Here is a 24,063-nt window from a genome sequence, read left to right as displayed (position 1 = left end):
CCAAGCTCTTTCCAGTGGTGTCTGGTGACAGGGTAAGAGGCAATGAGCACAAACTATAGAGGAAATTCCATTTAAGCATTTTATATATATATAATGGTTATATGTATTTGTTGTGAGGGTGCTCAAACACTGGAACAAGTTTCCCATAGAGGATATGGAGTATTTATCCCTGGAGATATTCAAAAGCTGTCTGGATGTGGTCCTCAGCAACCTGCTGTAGGTGGCCTTGCTTGAGCAGGGGTGTTGGACAAGATGACCTCCAGAGGCCCCTTCCAGCCTCAGCCATTCCGTGGTTTCTGTGAGAAGGGGGAAGTATCTTTAAGTGTGTCCTCAAAAGACACTGGGTGCTGGTGTTGTAAGCAGCTTCAAATTGGAGTGCTAATTTAGGTAATTATACTACAAGGTTCTAAAATCACAATCTAGTTGCATTTCTCTCCCTCAGAACTTCCACAGCCAAGCTCCTGATCACTTGGCATTTCTGCCACATACACTTTAATAATTTTGTAAATACAAATTCTTCCATAAATACAGGCTGGCTGTAAGGCAGTTTCACTTGACAGCTATTGTGGATGTCCTCTAAACAATAGTCTTTCAGCAAGGGCACATGTTTCTTTCTTGAGTTCCTTGTGTGCATTGGTGCAGCATGTTGAACTTCAAAAATTAATACTGACATGTTACACCTATGTCCTGGTTTCGGCAGGGATAGAGTTAATTTCCTTTCTAGTAGCTGGTACAGTGTTTTGGATTTAGGATGAGAACAAAGTTGATAACACACCGGTGTTTTAGTTGTTGCTAGGTAATGCTTACACTAGCCAAGGACTTTTCAGCTTCCCATGCTCTACTGACTGAGGAGGCTGGAGGTGCACAAGAAGCTGGGAGGGGGCACAGCCAAACTGGCCAAAGGGACATTCCATACCATGTGACGTCATGCTCAGTACATAAACTGGGAAAAGCTGGCCGGGGGGGCCGCTGCTCGGGGACTGGCTGGGCATCGGTCAGCGGGTGGTGAGCAATTGTGCTGTGCATCACTTGTTTTGTGTATTATTATTATTATTATCATATTATTATTATCATTTTATTTCAATTATTAAACTGTTTTTATCTCAACCCACGAGTCTTTCTAACTTGTGCTCTTCCAATTCTCTCCCCCATCCCACCGGGTGGGGGGGAGTGAGCGAGCGGCTGTGTGGTGCTTAATTGCTGACTGAGATTAAACCACGACAGTCCTTTTTGGCGCCCAACGTGGGGCACGAAGGGTTTGAGATAATAACAGATTAACCGGAGTGTATTAAGGAACTTATATCTGTTAATAGTTGAGGGTCACAATGTTGGTTTCTCTGTTCTCGATATTGATTTGTATAATCTGCATCGCGCTCTTTTTCCTGCTGTACATGTTAAAGATTGGTGTTGGGTTTTGCAGTTTGCTGTGGTCTGCAGTGAATAGTAATGTCTCGCTTGTGAGGTTTGTTTTTAGAACATTGACCTTGACGTTTCTGTGGTATGTAAACTTTGCAATGAAGCCGTTACTGTACCATGGATACCATATCGTGGAGACAACTAGCAATTGCAGTAACTTTTCTGAGAGTTTTTTTACAGAGGAAATACAGAATGGCAGTGTCACTACCTTCTTCTATGATGTTTCCTCCTTCATTACAGTAATTTTTCAGTATTTTGAGCATCCTTGGGCAGTTAAGATACTTCTATTAATACTTCTTGGGAATATTGTTTCGGTTTTGTCTAAAGTTGGTAAGCAATTTAAGAATATCATCCAGAGATCTGCCCCAAGGGTGAATAATTATGAGTGGCAGGGTGTGTGGGACAAGATGGGCAAGTACCTAGGCCAATGGGCACCCCCAGTGTTTTGGAACTTCACCCCTGAGCAAGTGCAGAATCCTGAAAAGTTAGTAGAATATTTGGAAAAAGTATGCTGTCACCCTGGCAACTCTAGAGAGATGCAACTCATTGCAACGTGCTGGGGCCTGGCCCATGCCTACCGAGCCCTGTTCAACACTACTCAGTACCCTCAAAGGGAAGAGAAGGTCTCTGGCTCTGACAGTAAAACGACACGCACTGCGGCCACTCAGACCCGGGCAACAGGCCGTGCAGCCACTCAAACCCGGGCAACACGCACTACGGCCACTCCAACCCCGGCGACAGGCTCTGCGGCCACTCAGACCCCGGCGACAGGCCCTGCGGCCACTCCAACCCCGGCGACAGGCCCTGCAGCCACTCCAACCCCGGCGACATGCACTGCGGCCACTCCAACCCCGGCGACAGGCCCTGCGGCCACTCCAACCCCGGCGACAGGCCCTGCGGCCACTCCAACCCCGGCGACATGCACTGCGGCCACTCCAACCCCAGCGACATGCACTGCGGCCACTCCAACCCCGGCAACAGGCCCTGCGGCCACTCAGACTCCGGTGACATGCACTTGCACTGCGGCCACTCCAACCCCAGCAACACGCCCTGTGGCTGAACCAAAGAACGAGCCTGTGCCAGTATCAGTCGCCCCTGTACACAAGAAGAAATCTTGGAAGCGGAAGTCAGCTCGTTTAGTAAGGGAGGAAGAAGCTTCTTCTAAAAGGGAACCGGAGGAAGAAGTATACGAGACAGATGACCCTAGAGAAGGACCATCACGAGAACGGGAGGAGGAAAGCCGGCCGCTGATCGGGGAGGAGGAAGAGGAAGAACTCATAAACGAGACAGTGACCACCCGATCTCTATCCCTGAGTGAGCTGCGAGATATACGAAAAGATTTCAGCCGCCGTCCAGGTGAGCATATTGTCACCTGGCTGCTCCGATGCTGGGATAATGGGGCCAGTAGCCTGGAATTAGAGGGTAGGGAAGCCAAGCAGCTGGGATCCCTTTCTAGGGAAGGGGGCATTGACAAAGCAATTGGAAAAGGGACACGTATCCTCAGCCTTTGGAGGCGACTCTTGTCAAGCGTGAAGGAAAGGTATCCCTTTAAGGAAGATGTCATATGTCGCCCAAGCAAGTGGGCCACCATGGAGAAGGGTATCCAGTTTCTGAGAGAATTAGCTGTGCTGGAGGTGATTTATGATGACCTGAACAATGAACAACTATCCAAAGATCCAGACGAAGTCAAGTGCACACGACCCATGTGGCGGAAGTTTATAAGGAGCGCACCATCGTCATACGCCAATTCATTGGCAGTGATAACCTGGAAAGATGGAGAGGAACAAACAGTGGATGAATTGGCTAGTCAACTCCGGCAATACGAGGAAAGTCTTTCTTCCTCCATCGTCTCGGCTGTGGAGAAACTGTCCGAAAAACTGTCCCGGGAGATCCAGCAACTCAGAGAGGATAGGTCCTACTCCTCACCTGTACGGACCAGTATCTCGGCTATTAGAAGTAAGCGTTCTTTTGCTCAAGAGAGAGAATATAAAGGATACACACCACGGGGCACCCTATGGTTTTACCTGCGTGACCACGGAGAGGACATGAGGAAGTGGGATGGGAAACCTACTGCAGCCCTAGGGGCACGGGTACGTGAATTACAAGGGAAAACAATCACAGAAAGAGGTTCTTCCAGGAAAATTGCTGCTCCAGTTTCCAGCGGGCAGTTCCCCAGAGAGAGTAGAAGGGCTGATCTTACTCTTGATCTTAATAAAGAAACTTCTGACTCATACGTACAAGAAATGAGAAACGAGTACTGTGATGAGGATTAGAGGGGCCCTGCCTCCAGCCAGGGGGAGGAAAGGGACAACCGGGTTTACTGGACTGTGTGGATTCGGTGGCCTGGCACATCAGACCCACAGAAGTATAAGGCTCTGGTAGACACCGGTGCACAGTGTACCCTAATGCCATCAAGATATATAGGAACAGAACCCATCTATATTTCTGGGGTGACGGGGGGATCCCAACAGCTATCTGTATTGGAAGCCGAAGTGAGTCTAACTGGGAATGGGTGGCAGAAGCACCCCATTGTGACTGGCCCAGATGCTCCGTGCATCCTTGGCATAGACTACCTCAGGAGAGGGTATTTCAAGGACCCAAAAGGGTACAGGTGGGCTTTTGGTATAGCTGCCTTGGAGACGGAGGAGATTAAACAGCTGTCCACCTTGCCTGGTCTCTCGGAGGACCCTTCTGTTGTGGGGTTGCTGAAGGTCGAAGACCAACAAGTGCCAATCGCTACCACCACAGTGCACCGGCGGCAATATCGCACCAACCGAGACTCCCTGATTCCCATTCATGAGCTGATTCGTCGACTGGAGAGCCAAGGAGTGATCAGCAAGACCCACTCACCCTTTAACAGTCCCATATGGCCAGTGCGGAAGTCTAATGGAGAGTGGAGACTAACAGTAGACTATCGTGGCCTAAATGAAGTCACGCCACCGCTGAGTGCTGCTGTGCCAGACATGCTAGAACTTCAATATGAATTGGAATCAAAGGCAGCCAAGTGGTATGCCACAATTGATATTGCTAATGCATTTTTCTCAATCCCTTTGGCAGCAGAGTGCAGGCCACAGTTTGCTTTCACTTGGAGGGGCGTTCAGTACACCTGGAACCGACTGCCCCAGGGGTGGAAACACAGCCCTACCATTTGCCATGGACTGATCCAGACAGCACTAGAACAGGGTGGAGCTCCAGAACACCTGCAATACATTGATGATATCATCGTGTGGGGCAACACAGCAGGAGAAGTTTTTGAAAAAGGGAAGGAAATAGTCCAAATCCTGCTGAAGGCCGGTTTTGCCATAAAACAAAGTAAGGTCAAGGGACCTGCACAGGAGATCCAGTTTTTAGGAATAAAATGGCAAGATGGACGTCGTCAGATCCCAATAGATGTGATCAACAAAATAACAGCCATGTCTCCACCAACTAGCAAAAAAGAAACACAAGCTTTCTTAGGCGTGGTGGGTTTTTGGAGAATGCACATTCCAAATTACAGTCTGATTGTAAACCCTCTCTATCAAGTGACCCGGAAGAAGAACGATTTCAAATGGGGCCCTGAGCAACGACAAGCTTTTGAACAAATTAAACGGGAGATAGTTCATGCAGTAGCCCTGGGGCCAGTCCGGGCAGGGCAAGATGTAAAAAATGTGCTCTATACCGCAGCCGGGGAGAATGGCCCTACCTGGAGCCTCTGGCAGAAAGCACCAGGGGAGACTCGAGGTCGACCCCTAGGGTTTTGGAGTCGGGGATACAGAGGATCCGAGGCCCGCTATACTCCAACTGAAAAAGAGATATTAGCAGCATATGAAGGGGTTCGAGCTGCTTCAGAAGTGATCGGCACTGAAGCACAGCTCCTCCTGGCACCCCGACTGCCGGTGCTGGGCTGGATGTTCAGAGGGAGGGTCCCCTGTACACATCATGCAACTGATGCTACATGGAGTAAGTGGGTCGCACTAATCACACAACGGGCTCGAATAGGAAACCCCAGTCGCCCAGGAATTCTGGAAGTGATCATGGATTGGCCAGAGGGCAAAGATTTTGGAATATTGCCAGAGGAGGAGGTAACGCGTGCTGAAGAGGCCCCAATGTATAATGAACTACCAGAAAATGAGAAGCAATATGCCCTGTTCACTGATGGGTCCTGTCGTCTTGTGGGAAAACATCGGAGGTGGAAAGCTGCTGTATGGAGTCCTATGCGACAAGTTGTAGAAACGGCTGAAGGAGAAGGTGAATCAAGCCAATTTGCAGAAGTAAAGGCCATCCAGCTGGCTTTAGACATTGCTGATCGAGAAAAGTGGCCAGTGCTCTATCTCTATACTGACTCATGGATGGTGGCAAATGCCCTGTGGGGGTGGTTGCAGCAATGGAAGCAGAGCAACTGGCAGCGCAGAGGCAAACCCATCTGGGCTGCCGCATTGTGGCAAGATATTGCTGCCCGGGTGGAGAACCTGGTTGTAAAAGTCCGTCACGTAGATGCTCACGTACCCAAGAGTCGGGCCACTGAAGAACATCAAAACAACCAGCAGGTGGATCAGGCTGCTAAGATTGAAGTGGCTCAGGTGGATCTGGACTGGCAACATAAGGGTGAATTATTTCTAGCTCGGTGGGCCCATGACACCTCAGGTCACCAAGGAAGAGATGCAACATACAGATGGGCTCGTGATCGAGGGGTGGACTTGACCATGGACACTATAGCCCAGGTTATCCATGAATGCGAAACATGTGCTGCAATCAAGCAAGCCAAACGGTTAAAGCCTTTTTGGTATGGAGGACGATGGTTGAAATATAAATATGGGGAGGCCTGGCAGATCGATTATATCACACTCCCACAAACCCGCCAAGGCAAGCGCCACGTGCTTACAATGGTGGAGGCAACCACCGGATGGCTGGAAACATATCCCGTGCCCCATGCCACTGCCCGGAACACTATCCTGGGCCTTGAAAAGCAAGTCCTATGGCGACATGGCACCCCAGAAAGAATTGAGTCAGACAATGGGACTCATTTCCGAAACAACCTCATAGACACCTGGGCCAAAGAGCACGGCATTGAGTGGGTGTATCACATCCCCTATCATGCACCAGCTTCTGGGAAAATTGAACGATACAATGGACTGTTAAAGACTACGCTGAGAGCAATGGGTGGTGGGACATTCAAACATTGGGATACGCATTTAGCAAAGGCCACCTGGTTAGTCAACACTCGGGGATCTGCCAATCGAGCAGGCCCTGCCCAGTCAGAACTTTTACGTACTGTAGATGGGAATAAAGTCCCTGTAGTGCACATAAAAAATATGCTGGGGAAGACAGTCTGGGTTATTCCTGCCTCAGGCAGAGGCAGACCCATCCGTGGGATTGCTTTTGCTCAAGGACCTGGGTGCACTTGGTGGATAATGCGGAAGGATGGGGAAGTCCGATGTGTGCCTCAAGGGGATTTGATTTTGGGTGAGAATAGCCAATGATCTGAATTATGTGATGTTAAGTACTAATTATAGTTATAATAGTTATACTAATAATACACAGATATACTAATAATACTAATAATATTATATGCCATACTAATGTTATTATAATAAGAATCACCCAGATTAATGAAGAATAACTTCAGTGAAACCAAGCAAAGCACAGTGATGATGGTACCAGAACTGACTTCAACCTGAAACAATCCAACACCACATACCATCTCCATTTTTCCTGCCCTGAAAGATTATTATGACAGATGGAGCCCGAAGTCATGGACTAAATGAACTCACCGAACATTTTAGAGGGATGGCCCACAGATGAAGGGAATGATATCTGTGTATGTGTGTATATATATATATAAAAGGGGGTGGTGATTAATGAAAATGTACTGGAAAATGTGAGACTTGAGCATGATGCAAATGGTATAGAATAAGGGGTGGATATTGTCCTGGTTTCGGCAGGGATAGAGTTAATTTCCTTTCTAGTAGCTGGTACAGTGTTTTGGATTTAGGATGAGAACAAAGTTGATAACACACCGGTGTTTTAGTTGTTGCTAGGTAATGCTTACACTAGCCAAGGACTTTTCAGCTTCCCATGCTCTACTGACTGAGGAGGCTGGAGGTGCACAAGAAGCTGGGAGGGGGCACAGCCAAACTGGCCAAAGGGACATTCCATACCATGTGACGTCATGCTCAGTACATAAACTGGGAAAAGCTGGCCGGGGGGGCCGCTGCTCGGGGACTGGCTGGGCATCGGTCAGCGGGTGGTGAGCAATTGTGCTGTGCATCACTTGTTTTGTGTATTATTATTATTATTATCATATTATTATTATCATTTTATTTCAATTATTAAACTGTTTTTATCTCAACCCACGAGTCTTTCTAACTTGTGCTCTTCCAATTCTCTCCCCCATCCCACCGGGTGGGGGGGAGTGAGCGAGCGGCTGTGTGGTGCTTAATTGCTGACTGAGATTAAACCACGACAACCTATTTATCATACTTTAAAACAAAAAGTTTTACTTTTTTTTTCATTTGCAGCTACTATTATATGTTAATGAGACTAATATTTTTCCCATCCATAAGTGTTATATCATTGTCAATTTTATTAGAACTAAGCTTCAGTATAAAGGTATTTCTTTGAAATATTAAACCTCAGTTATGGCATTTTGAATCAAGATGTGGTTGTGAGTAATTAATTATCAGGGTGGCACTGAAAAACAGCCCCAGATTGCCACATAATTTTATATTAATAGCTGCCTCAGATACAGAATCTGTATTTTTTTTGTCTCTCTGGAGGAAGTTAGCATCCCAGTTCACAGGCAGTTAGTGGCTGTGCTTTGGAAAAAAAAATTATGTGCTGAATTTCTCTGTTAATGTTACTCATGATGGAGTGGCCTTAAAACAGCACCTGTTGAATTGAGGAATGTCATAAATGAGTTATTCCCCATAGTATCTGTCAGAGAGCTAAAGACACATCAGAAACACTTCAGTATCAGGGTGGGATAAGAAAGGGTGAGAAGTCATGTACTAGCCAGCCTTCTAACATACTGCTTTGCATGAACACATACACAAAAAATCTAGTTCTAAAGATATTTGAAGGAAGTGAATTAAAAAAAAAAAAAGTAACTGTAGTTCTTGACCTTCTTTCCAGGGTAGTGCTGGGAGAAGCAATTGGTTATGCTTTACCGCTCTGGTTAAGGTTTTAACTGATCCGCAAACAGTAGACAATTGGGTGCAATTGTGCTAAAGAAGTGGAAAACTGTTGTCTGGATTAAATGTTGGTGCTAGATATTACCTTTAAACTAAGAACAGGATTACTGCTTTCTAACATTTCTGTAACTTTCAATAGATCGGCACAATCATTTATTGAGAGAGATTTTCTCGTTTCAGTGAAACTAAACTTTACAGTAAAGGTAATGGTTGTGGTCCTGATTCTGGAATAGGACTTCTGCAGTTAGTCTGTACACAAGTTGATCAGCTTCTTTGAAAGTATGTACAAGCATAAACATAATCCTTCGGACTTAATGGTTCTTCCATTTTGGACTTTTAAAACACATTGTTTATGATGGGTATGAAAGTGCCTCCAGTGAATAAAAGGTTGTTACTGCTTTCTGTTTGATAGCAAACTTGAGTAATGCTAGATGAGAAAAGGAACAAATGGGAGGGTGGGTTGTTTTGGTGTTACCAAATAAAGCAAATCCTGGAGAGAGGGATATGAGTAGACACACATAGTTTGAACTTCCTTCTTCAGCTAAAATTCTTCATTAATCCAGCTAGCTCTAGAAAAACTATTATGTACCAAAATGAATTGCATCTAAAGTACGATCATGCTGGCGGCAGGGGGAAACTGCCTCTGACTTTATTTGTATTTTGTTGGTGGGAGTGAGGGGCATGGGGACTGTTTTATACTGGATTTTCTGAAAGCACTAATAAAATACCTGCTACTGCAAAAACAATGTAGTTGGCTTGGCACATGTGAGCATAGATGAAAAATAACATAAGGCTCATAATAAGGTTAATATTATTGAGACTGTACATGGAAATGTTTATAATCCTGTTGTGTGAAGAAGGTAACTGGTACTCAGGAACTTCAAAAAACAGGAAGGTTCAGTCTCCATCCCAAAAGACCAGGTCATGAAAATTACAAAAGTAATTGTATGGCAAGACAAAATTTTAAGTTGGAGAGAGATCATTGAATAACTTCATTCAATGTTTTGAAACTGAATTTTTATATAGAAAAAATAATAAAAAAAAATATTTTCCCCTAATCCTGACCTTCGGGTGTTACACAGAATCAGATGGTGAAAGGTAATAACCAAATGCTTCTGCACTAAAGAAATTAAGATAGTGGGAAAAAAAATCAGATTCTGTGCATGTTAGAGTTACAATTTTTATCAGATAAGGAACATTGACATAAACAGCATTGAACTTTATTGGAGAAATCTTAAATTTAATTAAAAACTTTAGATTTTTCCAATGTCTGATGGCTTTGTTTCTTAAATTTATTAGATTTAAATTTATTAAATGTAAATCTACTTTAATAACACTAAAATAGAAGAATATGTAGCATGAAGTGAGAAAATATGTACCTTGCTCTCAGTGCTCATTTAGCAATACTGTTTATCTATGTGAGAATCTGTGATGGAAAAACTAAGTGTGTAAATTCCAACAACTTATCTTTAAAATGTGGCATTAAGACTGAAATATGTTGTGTATTTGTACCTGACTCTCTGTATGTTCTGACCCCGTCTTAAAAGTGATTTGGTAATCATAATTCTTTCTACAGAGACTTATTTCATTGAATTCAGTGGAAATGCTTTTTATTTAAAAAGTGGAAGTGGAATCAGACATTTAACAGGGAATGTTTTTCAGAGAAAAGTGCACACTGCTGTCTGTGTCACTACTGGAATATTGACCTAATATTACACTGTCCCTTTTTTCAAGTGCGAATTTTCTTAAACTTTATGTGTAACCACAGCAGCCTTATGTACAGTCACTGATTTATCTGTACCTGCTGATGCATCATCAAACAGATTTTTTTTAACGAGTTACCTAAGCAGTCATCTCTAATGGAAAACATTGAAAAATATTTAAGTACATAATACTTAGCCTGGCAGAATGTTCCACTAGTAAATATAGAACAATATGACTAGATTTTTTTTTTTAATTATACTACTAGTATCCTGCTGAGACAGGAATGACCCATCTCTATGCATGATAATAGGAATTTGCTATCTGGATAACTGGGTTTACTCCTTTTTATTTTGATAGCTGTGCTGTGTGCCATAGAAGCCATGTACGTACATCATTTTTGCATAAGCAAGAAACTATAATTTTGTTCACAGTACCTCCACTATTAGCAATAGAAGTGCCTTATAATAATTTATGTTTGCACATTATCTTCTTTCATTCGTTGCAAGAGGGATTAATACTGCCATAGGTGGAATTAAGAGATGGTCCGATTTTTGTTTCCGGAGGCTCAGTAGCCGAGTTCTGCCATATACCTTAGGCCATCAGACTTTTTGCCTCAGTTACTTGGAAAAGTCTGTCTAGAGCAGAGCAATTTTATTTTGCTCCCCAACAAATATGCCCATATGACAATTGGGCCAAATATCCTTGGGGTCCAAGTTTCCTGTCTTTGGTAGCACTCACTGCATGTCTCAGCAGCAAGTTCAAAAACCTGTACTGTTTATTGATGATGATGCTCAAGGGGGAAGTCTCATGTTATTTCTTTTTAGGTACTGGCTTATATTCAGAACTGAAACACATACTGTAAAACAGGTTGTGGTTAAAGGTCAGCTCTTTTATGGGATAATGGAGATACCATGTTCTTCTATTCTGGATATTATTTAAAATAAGTTTTAATATAATAGTCTTTTTTAATGAATTCTATTGAAATCCACTTTGTACTGTCTCAGGAAGTACCGGACAAGGGCATAGTAGATTGGTATTGATGAGATTTCTCCCCTCAAAAAAAAAAAAAAAAAAGATGAGGAATATTCAGATTTTAACAGCCGAAGAAAGGTGTGGTTCAGCATGGATTTACCCCTCGTCTTTCATAGTTTTTTGGGGTTTTTTTTGGGTGGGGCTAGGCTCTATTTAAGCAGTATTTTTGTATGGTCACTGAAAGAGTTTTCAAGGCTATGCTGTATTTCCCTTATACAGTGTAAAAGAAGACTGGACACTGCCTCAAGATGATGCAGTTCGTTCAGATTCCATAATCATAATTTTTCTTGTCATCTTGGGGGTGTGAGAGGCACTCCAGAACATTTTGCTAGAAGGCTACAACTAATTTCCATAGATATGATGAGTACCAGCTCCTAGTGACACCTCTAATAAGGCTTAGCAAACTCCTGAGCTCTTCTTTTCCCACTTCCTAGTCCAATGATCATGAAATGTAGAGAAGCCCATGGCTGATATTTCCACATACTCTTACAGCTGAAGCACAGGGGAGTTGGGCTCCTTAGCTGTATGAGACCTCACTGTTGTTTGGAGGTGTCGTGGTTTAACCTCAGCCGGCAACTAAGCACCACGCAGCCGCTCGCTCACTCCCCCCCGGTGGGATGGGGGAGAGAATCGGAAGGGTAAAAGTGAGAAAACTCATGGGTTGAGATAAAGGCAGTTTAATAGGTAAAGCAAAAGCCACACACGCAAGCAAAGCAAAACAAGGAATTCATTCACTACTTCCCATTGGCAGGCAGGTGTTCAGCCATCTCCAGGAAAGCAGGGCTCCATCACGCGTAACGGTTACTTGGGAAGACAAACGCCATCACTCCAAACGTCCCCCCCTTCCTTCTTCTTCCCCCACCTTTATATACTGAGCATGACATCACATGGTATGGAATATCCCTTTGGCCAGTTTGGGTCAGCTGTCCTGGCTGTGCCCCCTCCCAGCTTCTTGTGCACCTCCAGCCTTCTCAGTCAGTAGAGCATGGGAAGCTGAAAAGTCCTTGACTAGTGTAAACACTACCTAGCAACAACTAAAACATCGGTGTGTTATCAACATTGTTCTCACCCTAAATCCAAAACACAGCACTGTACCAGCTACTAGGAAGGAAATTAACTCTATCCCTGCTGAAACCAGGACAGGAGGGAAAGTTTGCTTGGTAGGGTTTTCCTTCTCCGCCCCCCCCCCCCCCCCGATAAGGCTCTGTCTACTTTTCTGTGCAGCTCAAGTCCCTCTCTTTGTAATTGACAGGAAATAGATTTTAATTTTATTTTTTTCTATTTCTTAGTGCTTTAAAAAACAGATTTTTATTAACACCTCTTGAAACCTGTATGCCAAATCTGTGAAATATGTTGTCCATTTGTCCTTTGATTCAATCCTTGTATGCGAAATGCTGAAGTTTTAGTGTTTCTGTATGGTTCTAGACAAGATATTAAAAATACCTATCAGCTGAGGTATCTATTTATTAGTTATCTATTCACTTGAGTGCTGGAAATGTACAAAGAGCCTCTACTGAGTAAAATTTGTATAAAACTAATTTCTGTTCCTCTTCAGAGGCAGTCATGGGTCAGAAGATAGTCACACGATTCCTTGCTTTATATGGCCAGACTTCCATTTCCATTTTTCTATTATAATGAAAGTACTGCTTATACTTTCCTTGTACTTACATGATTCATGGCTCATTACTTGCCATTAGAGATGAATGAGAAGCTACCTACAGAAAATGCAGGTAAAAAATTCACGAATAAGAAGTATAAAAGAGAGTGGTTTTTACACAGCTGTAATGTCGCTGTAATGTTAGAGTAGAGCAATGAATAAGATAGTTATTTCCTTTATATTTTGGATGTTACTGGTGTACTTTTTACAAAAACACAATTTTAATGCTTTAGAGGGCAAGCAGGCAAGTTTAAACATTCAAGTCTAAACGCACAGAAGCACTACTTGTACTTTTTGCAAATGATTTTGAGGGTTTCTCAAATTCTTTTTGGTTTTACTGGTTGTACTTCAAATGACCAAGTAAATGTTAATATTTTAAAATATACCTCCAGTGCTTCATTACTTATAGGCTCAGTTTCCATGAGTTCATTTTGAACCATGTCTGAAACATATTTGACTTAAGAAAAATAAAGCAATAAGTAGATTTATTTCCCTCTGGCAGTGCACTTTAACATTTTAAGTGATGAATTAAACACTTTATTTTTCTTTAATTATTTCTAACCCATTTGCCAACGTTTTCCCCCCAGTTCCAAATGGAAAAGATTAGGCTAAATGTAATACTGATCTTGTAGTAAGAATTATAGTTGTTATGCTGACAGGTTTGATAGGGTCTGTATGCAATGAAACAAAAACACATGGCTGCAGTCATAACTGTTAGGACTTACTGGAATTATCTTTTGCACAATAACTTGACCTCTTTTTGGAAATTCTAGTTGTTTCATTGATTGTTTTGAGGTTCATTGGTATGTTCTAGAATATGGTGTATTTGTGTTTGTTAATTTGATTTAATTATAGCAGAGAAGCAGACTGAGCTTTTGGGATCCAGCATGTCTAGAAAAAGGTAGAAAAAGTAGACTGCCAAAAGGAGCTGTGGGAAAGAAAAAACCTGATGCAAAATCCATTTCCTGCACTTAGTCTTACGCTTAAGAAAAGGCATCAGACCGGTGGGGCAAGGAGTGAGGGGTACATGCAGTGAGAATGTGTTCAAGATCTTCTTGCAAAGGGTCTCTCTCTAGGCTGCCGGAAGGAAACTGGATTTCTCCTACCTTATTTCCCTCCCCCTTAATAACTCTTAAACTTTGCCCAGACATTTGCATACTTCTCATCTCCTCCACCTGGGAGTAAAAGATTTTTCCTTCCCACTCTCCTGCAGCATTTGAGCTTCTCTTGGCCTTTCTTCTAATACCTTAGGAGTACAACTTAGGTAAAAAGAAGGCATCTTATGCTGCAACTTTTGTCCTGTCTGTCCCTTTTAGGAGTTTGGAAAAAAAAAAAGCTATCAAAGATGAGACCGAGAATTTCACTGCTGGGCCTGGTGGCAGTGCCCATGCACCAAGACCCTCCTCTGGCCTAAGTGAAAGTGATTGCTTTTAATTCTGTGTAGACTGTAGCATCAGAGTAGTGTTTGTCTTCTCTACGGCAAAATAAGGAAAATAGTAACCTAGGAAAAAAACAAAAAGAAAAAAAAAAGTGTGATGAACAGGTTATATATTCTTCATACCATTTTTCAAGCTTTTCTTCGACTCCTGGAAGAATGATCCAAATATTAGTGTGGGCTACAGTCAATGATTGTTGGATCCAACTAATTTAATCCAGTTTTGAGTTTCACAAAATGGATTTCAGGGTGACAGCAAAAAGAAAGTGTTGAGATTACTTCTTATTAAGCTGTGGAGTGAAATTTTGTAACTGTAAAAGTGGGGATATTTAAGAACAAGACTTAAATGGGATTTGGATACCCAGCTTCTTATGGCATAGAAAAGAGTTGGATATGTTCTCCTCTTTAGCCTTGGAAATTCCTTTGAAGAAATATCCTTACTACTTGGGAAAAACACATAGGTGAAGAGCTTCTGAAGGGGACAGCACATATAGCTGCACGTGTGACATTGCCTACTGTAGCAGCTTTGCTGATCCCTAGAAGAGAATATAGACCCTAAAAGGAAATTAAAAGGAAAAGTATGGAGAAACGATTCCTTTGTGATACTTCCCGACTCTCTTACTCCTCTAAAATTTTCCCTCCCCTGGCAATGCAGTTTTAAAAGGAATCATTAGTTCTTCAGATTTTTCTCTCCTTCCTTTCCCAACTCCCCAGGTAGTTGCAACTTTCCATAGTTTGGCAGGGAGTATTTCTTAATTTTTTCTTCCAAAGTTTTAAAATGTATACACTTCCCCTGTAGTCTCAGAAAACTGCTGATCTCCATGGGGTTGAAATTGGTAATGATTGTGTCTGGCTTGTGGATTAATTTCTCTGTAATTGAGTCATATGGATAATGAAAAATCCAAGTATATCTTTTGAGGGACAAATAAAATTTTAGTTTGAAAAAATATACCATATTAGTGAATAGGTTTATTTTTTAATATGTTTGGAGCATTAATGTAAATGAGAAAAAACATAGTAAGGTATTGTCATTAAAAAAAAAATTAAAATATGTTTTAGAAAAAAGTTGTATTCATTCCTAAATTCAGTGTATTCAATGGCAGGTTATGTAGAAAATACTCTTTTTTAAATGAAAGGGATATTCTCAAAGTTCTTCATAAACATGAAGTCCACAGTATTGTATCAGATGTATTAATCAGGTATTTAGGAGTTCATCTTTTTACCCATAAAATGTTGTTTAAGTAAAATCTGCAAAACTTCAGGTTTTCTTATAGTATTCTCTTTTAACTGCCGTGACTTCAAAGAAAATATACAGATTATGGCATCCCTTATGTTACAGAGCTGTAGTTGTGTGATAAACAACCTCTGCTAACCTGAGAAAAATAATGGTTTCCTTTTAAAAGGAAAAGCGGGAGGTGTAGGGGTAGAGGAAGAGGGATTATTGAGCAAGTTAATTAGAAACAGCCCAAGGGAAAAGTTAGGAAATTAAAACCCACAGAATCAGCATGATGGCAGCTAAAAATATATTGTCACAAGATATGCTGAGGGTGGGGAGCGGCAGGGAGGCAAATAAAGAATTTGATTAAATGCTAACAAATTTTTTCAGGTGTTTTGATTTCTTCATTTCTTGTGACCCAACCTCAGCAAAACAGTGGAGTAATAATTACACTTTGCAGATTCGTGCTAACCTATAGAATAAAGATTGCTGGAAAGTTAAATATCCAAGGTTAACATTTGCTACATCAGAAGAAAACATGCCATCGGAAAGCAAATATATGAGAGTGGTAGGCGACACAGGTTTTTCTTTTGAATGTAGCAAGTACTGAAATACCATTTTGTGAGGAACAAAGACTCAAGAAAGGGAACGTGAAAAAATAATCTTAATAAATATAATCCTAATACTTCTTTTCAGTAATAAATGATTGAGAAGTCGTGCATTGTCCTGGATGGTAGTAGAAAGCTAAGATTATTATGAGGCAGATTTCAGAGCCAGTTTTTACATTAGAAGTTTACGTAGCTTTGAAAATAAGATCTGTTCATCTATTCTAATGGTACTTTTCTTGAATAGAGAAAGTAATTTATAATGTTGATTTTTATTTTATTAAATGGGAAATGTCAGTGAAAAGTCTCCCTCAGTTTTGGATGAAAATTTTGAATGTATACATGCCAGAGCAAATGTCTAAAATGTGTTACATCAGACACACTGACTTTAAGACTCTGCACAGTGGCTGAATTTCTAGAAGTTAGGGGCATGCCTACATGCTTACGCATACATGAATAAGTAAAATAAATTTATACAAATATAACAAAAATATATATTGAATACATATACATGTGTCTTTCAAGTCAATATAAAATAGGACATAATCTATGAACTGACAAGCCACTTCAAAGAGGTCAACTATGTTGTTTGCTTGTGTGTCCAGTTCTGTGTTTTCTCCTTAAAATAGGTTTTGCTGGTTGCTTTTTTTAACTGGATCAGCTATGTGAGTTTAATTTCCAAATAATGACACTTATTAAAAAGAGTGTATAGAATTTTAAGAGCTTTACTATTGTATATTATACCTCACTAACATGAATTTTTTTAAGTGCCTACTGTAATGCATTAACATCCCACTGTCAGTGGTTAGTAAAATACTTGTCATTGGCATAGCTCATTGTAGTTTTCTGTTTCAGTATTCAGAATTATTAGTTAATATTGGGCCAACATTCAGATTTAATGGCTCCATTTCCTGTGAATTGAATTACACAGTCTATCCTGCAATTGCAGTGTGGATTCCTTGCATCCGAAAGCTAACAAATCAGTATCTGTTAAGTGTTTAGAAGCAGAAGTTGCAAAAAAGCTGTGCACTTGTTGGAATGTGATACATTTGGTGAAGTTCCTTTCATTTTGTTCTTTAAATAAATTAAACATTTTAAACTTTTTTTTCCCCCCAACCTCGGTGGGGGAAAGTCACTTGGTTGGTGGGTTGTGACTTCCTAGGGCCGAAAGTGTCACAGGATGAAAGCACAGAAAAATTGTATTCCTTTGCTAGTTCTACCACAGGTTCTTCATGCAAAGCATGTATCCTTACGGCATGTTGGGTTCCCCACCTGCAAAATGAAGGAGGCATCTTAGCAAAGATACTGGTTATTTTCCTTACTCTGTCTCTCCTAATTTTGTTTTAAACACCCAGTTTATTAACCAACATAGTAGTTTGTTGCCCTAGTTACAACTTAAATAATCTTTAAAAGTATTCAGTTTTGTGGGGCATTCCTTTTTGCATGGCTTAATGAGTATGAGATTGTTTAGTGAACCATGATACAGATTGTTTTAAACATAAATCCAGAGACTGTGACTGAATTGAATTTTTGATAATTTATTTTCTTACTATTTTAGATCTTCTGTCCTTTTTTTTCTAAACTAGGACTAACAATTCTTCTCGTTTGTTCTCCCAATATTTGAATTAACTGTCAACAGCACAAAACATAGTGTAGCATGTCATTGAGGCTACAAGTAGAGGATGAATACTGTGAAATTTATTTATGTTGAATAGAGATTGCATTGCAAATTTCAGGTGGTCCACTTAAGCTCCTAAAAGACCTTCAGAAAGAAGCAGTGATTAATCCTTTTAATTCTAAAGCCACAGCCAAGCTAGGCTGTTGTGTGCCTTAAGACAAAATTCATAAAAATTAATCTGCAAACAATTCTACAAGTACCCTGTCATCTTTCTCAATAAGAACATTCTCACTGTTTTGTATGAGTTTTGTATGATTTGATTATTAGGTAAAATGCATTACAAAACCTTCTTAGGATTTCATCTGAATATGAAATTACTTATGAAATATTTAGGAACACTTAGTGCTTTTAAGCAGATAGCTTTTTATGTCCCAAGGGAGGTTAGTAAAACTGGGTCTGGAAAACACTTCCCCCCCGCCCTGTCCTAGGGAGGTGAGAGGATCAGAGAGTTATATTTTAACCTTTCTCCAGTTAACACTAAAGGTGTTAGTCCTCTTATTCTTGGAGGCCGTTAGTTAAGGGTATAGACCATTCTGTGGGCAGTGGCTCAGTGCCTTAAATCCACTGCCTCTGAGTTGCAAGGCTTAACGTACAAATTTTAACTGCGTGCAAGTGTGTGAGGGCCTGATACGAGTCAAGTGATTCATATGGGAACTTAATCTTAGTTGTAGGCGTAAACGTGACTCCTTGTTTTGTCATCTCTGATATGTATGGTGTAATTGCTCACAATGCTTTTCAGTAAAATGTGTGTTTTAATAAAATACAGAGTTTCCCAATTGAATTTTTAGACTCATCTGTTTTTTAGTTTGTTTATACCTTGTAGCTACTGCTATTTCTTTATGTAGTTGTATACTTGTGGTAGGTTGACTCCGGCTGGACGCCAGGTGCTCACCAAAGCTGTTCTATCACTCCCCCGCCTCAACTGGACAGGGGAGAAAAAATATAACGAAAGGCTCGTGGGTCAAGATGAGGACAGGGGGAGATCATTCAGCGATTACTGTCACTGGCAAAACAGACTCAACTTGGGGAAATTAGTTTAATTTATTGCAAATCAAATCAGAGTAGGATAATGAGGAATAAAACCAAATCTTAAAACACCTTCCCCCCACCCCTTCCTTCTTCCCGGGCTTAACTTTACTCCCGATTTTCCCTCCCTCCAACCCCCATGCGGTGCAGGGGGATGGGGAACAGGGGTTGTGGTCAGTTCATCACACATTGTCTCTGCCGCTCCTTCCTCCTCAGGTGGAGGACTCCTAACACTGTTGCCCTGCTCCAGTGTGGGGTCCCTTCCCATGAGAGACAGTCCTCCATGAACTTCTCCAATGTGAGTGCTTCCCATGGGCTACAGTTCTTCACAAACTTCTCTAGCGTGAGTCCTTTCCATGGGGTGCAGTCCTTCAGGAAGAGACTGCTCCAGCCTGGGTTCTTCTCTCCATGGGGTCACAGGTCCTGCCAGGAGCCTGCTCCAGCATGAGCTTCCCATGGGGTCACAGCCTCCTTCGGGCACATCCACCTCCTCCAGTGTGGGGTACTCCATGGGCTGCAGGGGGACAGCCTGCCTCACCATGGTCTTCACCAGGGGCTGCAGGGGAATCTCTGCTCTGGCGCCTGGAGCACCTCCTCCCCCTCCTTCCTCACTGACCTTGGTGTCTGCAGAGTTGTTTCTCTCACATATTATCACTCCTCTCTCCTGCTGCAGTTGCTGTTGCGCAGGGTTTTTTTTCTCATTCTTAAATATGTTCTCACAGTGGCGCTACCACCATCGCTGATGGGCTTGGCCTTGGCCAGTGGCAGGTCCGTCTTGGAGCTGGCTGGCATTGGCTCTATCAGACATAGCGGAAGCTTCTAGCAGCTTCTGACAGAAGCCACCCCTGTAGCCCCCCTGCTACCAAAACCTTGCCACACAAACCCACAACAATCCTTCTGCAACAACTTCTGTACTGCTATAATTCTATGAAGTTCTTACAGGCCATTAGTGTAGGTCTATAATGTGTAGCAAATTGGTCATGGCACATTTGGATAACGAGTTGTGTATGACTGACTGACTAGTTCAGGGTCTTACAAACATGGGTTTGGCTCTCAGTTGTTTTACATCCAATTAAAAAATTGATACTGTTTCAGGTAAACAGCCCCTTTCCTGAGGTAATTTTTGGATTATTGTATGTCTGGATAGGAACAGAGCATGATCTGAATGTATTGTTCCAAATAAAACTTTTAACGATTCATGCAACTTCTTGTTCATTATAGCCCCACTACATACGTTTTGGATGAAGATGAGCCTCGCTTCCTTGAAGAAGTTGATTACAGTGCAGAGAGTAATGATGATCAAGACATTGAAGTAGCTGATAATGCGGGTGATTATGAGGCACTTAATCAAGAAGATGGACTTTCAGACTCAGATTCAACAAGGATACTCCTTTCTTGAACCATCTTTGCAGCCAGTAATAGGAAATTAAGTATCCTGGATTTTCATAGTCAAATAATTCCTCGCTCTTGTCTACCAAGGGGATAGCTTAAGGAAACACAAATAACTGGGGCCTGCCTAGCTCAAGGACAATAAATATTTCTGATAAATTGGCATTTGTTTTATTTAAGTTCTGTGTTTTCTTTTAGCACTAAGTAGCTAAATCTATTTACCGGCTCATTTTCTACTAAATAGCACCGCATGGCATTTTGTGTCCTTAAACCCTATCTTCAGAAAATTGGATTATAATTTGTGGTGTGTCAGAGTACAGAAACTAATTCTTTGTGGTATGGTTCTTTGAGTTGCTTCCTGAAAAATATGTATGTACAGATTTTCTAAATTAATTTGTGTATGTGTATGTATATGCGCGTGTGTATACTGAGGTGAAGAGGTTATTTTTCAACATTATTTCAAAGATACTTGACTGTGTTTGAAGTAATGTAGTGCCTGCTCTGGAACCATTCAATAATTACTAAATTAAAAATGGAGAAGTGATGTATGAATTGTTGCACTTGTTTCTTGCTTCTGAGGATTATATGGTTTTGCCACAGTACTAGGTGAAAATATATAATGTCTGTTCACAGTTCAGGAATTTTGCACAGTGACCAGTGCAGCCTGTGCTTACAAGAACTATACACTTGTATAAAACTCTTTCCCATAAAATAGGCATGGATTAATATGGAGAGGGGGTTTTTTTTAAGTGTACATGACTACAAGAAGTGGTTAGATGTGTACACTGTTGTATGTATGTTCAGCTAACCAGTTGCTCAGTTTTTCTTCTTCAATATGCACGTAGTTAGAGTTCACTTTACTGGGGGCACATTAACTATATACCCAATTCAAATGCTTTAAGAGGGAAGGTGCATTTTGGTTTAAACATCTTTTGCCTGGTCTCAATCCAGTGTTAACCCTGCTCTGAGAAGGAGGTTGGACTGTAACTTCCTGAAGTCTCTTCCAGCCTGAATAATTATTCTGTGATTCTATATTCTTCATGTTTAAAGCCAAGCTGCCAGGCGTGGGATTTACACTTCTTCATCTTCTGTCATGTACTAATTCTTATTGCCTCTTGCCTCTGCTTAGAATAAGATCTAGTAGAGAAATGAAGTTGTACCCTGTTGTTTACAGAACTGACATGTTTTGCAATGAAAAATATTTTTGCAAAATGATTTTTACTTGATGTGACCCAATTGTGGCATTCATTTTCTGCTGCATGTGCAAGGGCTTTAAGAGCATGAAGAATAACACTTCTAAGTTACAGCAGGTTTTTAACTGATGAGAACTTTGTGTATGTTTACTGTTGCAAATAAAACTGTATTTTGGAGGGGAAGGCTGCCTTTGGTAGAAGGATTAAAAAAAATATTGAAGAGAATTAACTGTATGAATGCTTCTCAGTTGGGAGATGGATTTTTACCAGGATCTGCTGTTTCAAATGCAGCATTGTTTGGTGATGCCTGTCCATACCATCCTGATTCTGAAACTGGGGAAGGGTTTTTGATCCCTCGTGATGCGCTACTGTATTTTTGTTTAAAGGCTTAAATGGATATTAATAATCACGCAGTTTTGAGATGTAAGGGTATAATGGAAACATTTACATTCTTGTCCCTTTATAAATTTCTCTCTCTGGCAAAAATTATCATTCCTTGTGTTCTGTGAACTACATACTGTAAATAAGAAAGTTTATTTAATACTCTGTTGAAGAGGAGCCATCTGCATTGAAACTGTAGAGGAATTTGGGAATCTGCCAAACAGAAGGATTAACCTTGCTACAGAATTTGAACTTTCTCTTTAAGTCAGCCCAATGAGAGCAGTGCAGAATGCTCATATTGCTGTGTCAGTTTTATACTAGTTATCTGTATAAATAGATTTTCATCCTTAAGGACTCGCACTTTAGTACCTTACATAAATAATTTTGACTTAAATTTCAGGGGGTGCAGGATGCCACATGTTAGTTAACCCCATTGTGCATTTCTCCTTAGTTTTCATATGAATCTGTATTAATCCTGGAACACTATTTTCGTACTACAGGCAAGACAAGAAATGTACTTCATCCATTTAGAAAGAATTGTGGCTTAGCAGTACAAAATCATCTTTTCATCCTGAGTAAATATGCATATATGTTCTTCTCATGTCTTCTACAGCTTTTAGTCTGTGCAAAGAAGGAGTTATTCATAACTTATATAATGGCTCAGGATAACAGGCACTTTCCTAAAACTCTAATGTTGCGTTTATACACTAGATTCTAATGCACTTATGCATTAGATCAGATGTATGCGTTTGATTAGATGAGATGTCATTCTGGCAGTTGCGGGTCTGAACTTCTACCAGTGCAGTTTCGATGCAGGAGTGAAACTTCATCCTTATCTTACACATTGTTGAAAATGCAAAGGCCGTTTACCTCTTACACGTTTTGCAGCACTTCTTAACGTGCCTTCTGAAAGGTGAGAGTCTCCATTCGTGCTCACAGGGATGCCTGTTCATGGGAAGAACTGCCACAGTGGTAGCTGCTTCACACTGTTTATCCCTTCTCTACTACATGTTGCCATTGTTGCAGCGGTGTTGGCAGAGACATGCCGGTATCCCCTTTTATGTGTTCTGGTGGGAAGTCTGGTATTTAGCTGAAAATGGAATAGCTGAGGCTTGAGCACATGCTCCGTTCTGTTACTAGGGCGTTCACCCTGAATAAATGGGCAGAATGGATAGCAAAGAATGGCAGCCTCTTGAACTGTCACAAATCAGTCGTCTAGCATGGCCTGTCCCAGACAATTGACTGTCTTGATTTTATGCATTGGCATTCCAATGTGTTTCTAGTTTTAAGTGATGCTCTTTACTATACGCATGACTGATTCTGTATAGGAAAAGAAGATAAATCTTTTTCCAGTAATAACAAATAAGGTTATAAACAATAATTACATCTGTGTTATTTACTGTCTTGCTTCTAAATAATTGCTGGATGATGGATTTCTTTATTCCCTTTCCAGGTATAATTCAAGTTGCAGCACAAATTTTGGTATTGTGTCTTCACTGGTGACATCCCCTGGTGTAATGTAACTTAGAGCTATGACTGCAGTTTGTGCCAAAATCTTGGCTGCTCATTTTTGGAGGTGGATTGCTGTATCAGCCTGACTTAGCAGGGAGAACTGGTTTGAATCTCAAATAAGACTTCAGTAGCAGTAAACACTTCACAAAATGCAAAAATTCAAGGTTTCAGATAGTTTCTGTTGTAATGCTGTGATAGATATAATTGTTGCAGTGTTTGCATGCCCCAAATAACAATACTTATTAATAAAAATACATAATAAAGAATTAATTACAATCACTTTGCTTCCCCATTATTGGTTAGAAATGTTTGAAGGATTTCTCATCATAGCATTTGCAGCAATGTACCTATAAGACTTGGGGTGTGCTTAGCATTTCAAAAAGGAGGATATTCTTGTTCTCTGTCAAGTTAAAGTCAGTGTGCTGCAGGCTTAGAGTACCATTTGCATATTAATAGATTGAATTATAATTCTCTTAAAAAGCTTAATATTTATCAATGTATATAAAACTTATGAAGACTTTGGATGAACCGCAATGAAGGCCATCGCAGAGCATACAAAAGAGGAGAGTCTTTCAGTGAGAGTCTCTCTCTTCTACACAGCTAACAGACTTTTTGTCTGATCTAGGAAAGACACAAGTTTATTTCTCAAT

The 24,063-nt window shown here is 41.1% G+C and overlaps 1 protein-coding gene across 5 annotated transcripts in view; it reads left to right on the top strand.

Annotated features, from left to right (window-relative positions):
- AGTPBP1 (ATP/GTP binding carboxypeptidase 1) overlaps positions 1-23,689 on the top strand; it is an 84,688-nt gene extending 60,999 nt beyond the window's left edge. For all 5 annotated transcript variants that reach the window (XM_076362092.1, XM_076362090.1, XM_076362091.1 and 2 more), the window contains one exon: positions 20,160-23,689. In XM_076362092.1, the coding sequence (XP_076218207.1) occupies positions 20,160-20,337 (178 nt within the window). In that variant the 3' untranslated portion in view covers positions 20,338-23,689. The remainder of the gene's footprint in view (positions 1-20,159) is intronic.
- The last annotated feature ends 374 nt before the right edge of the window (positions 23,690-24,063 follow it).

The sequence above is a fragment of the Aptenodytes patagonicus genome, chromosome Z (assembly GCF_965638725.1).
Source record: "Aptenodytes patagonicus chromosome Z, bAptPat1.pri.cur, whole genome shotgun sequence".
Lineage (NCBI taxonomy): Eukaryota > Metazoa > Chordata > Aves > Sphenisciformes > Spheniscidae > Aptenodytes > Aptenodytes patagonicus.
The sequence above is the reverse complement of the archived record's forward strand: the minus strand, read 5'-3'. Positions and strand labels throughout refer to the sequence as shown.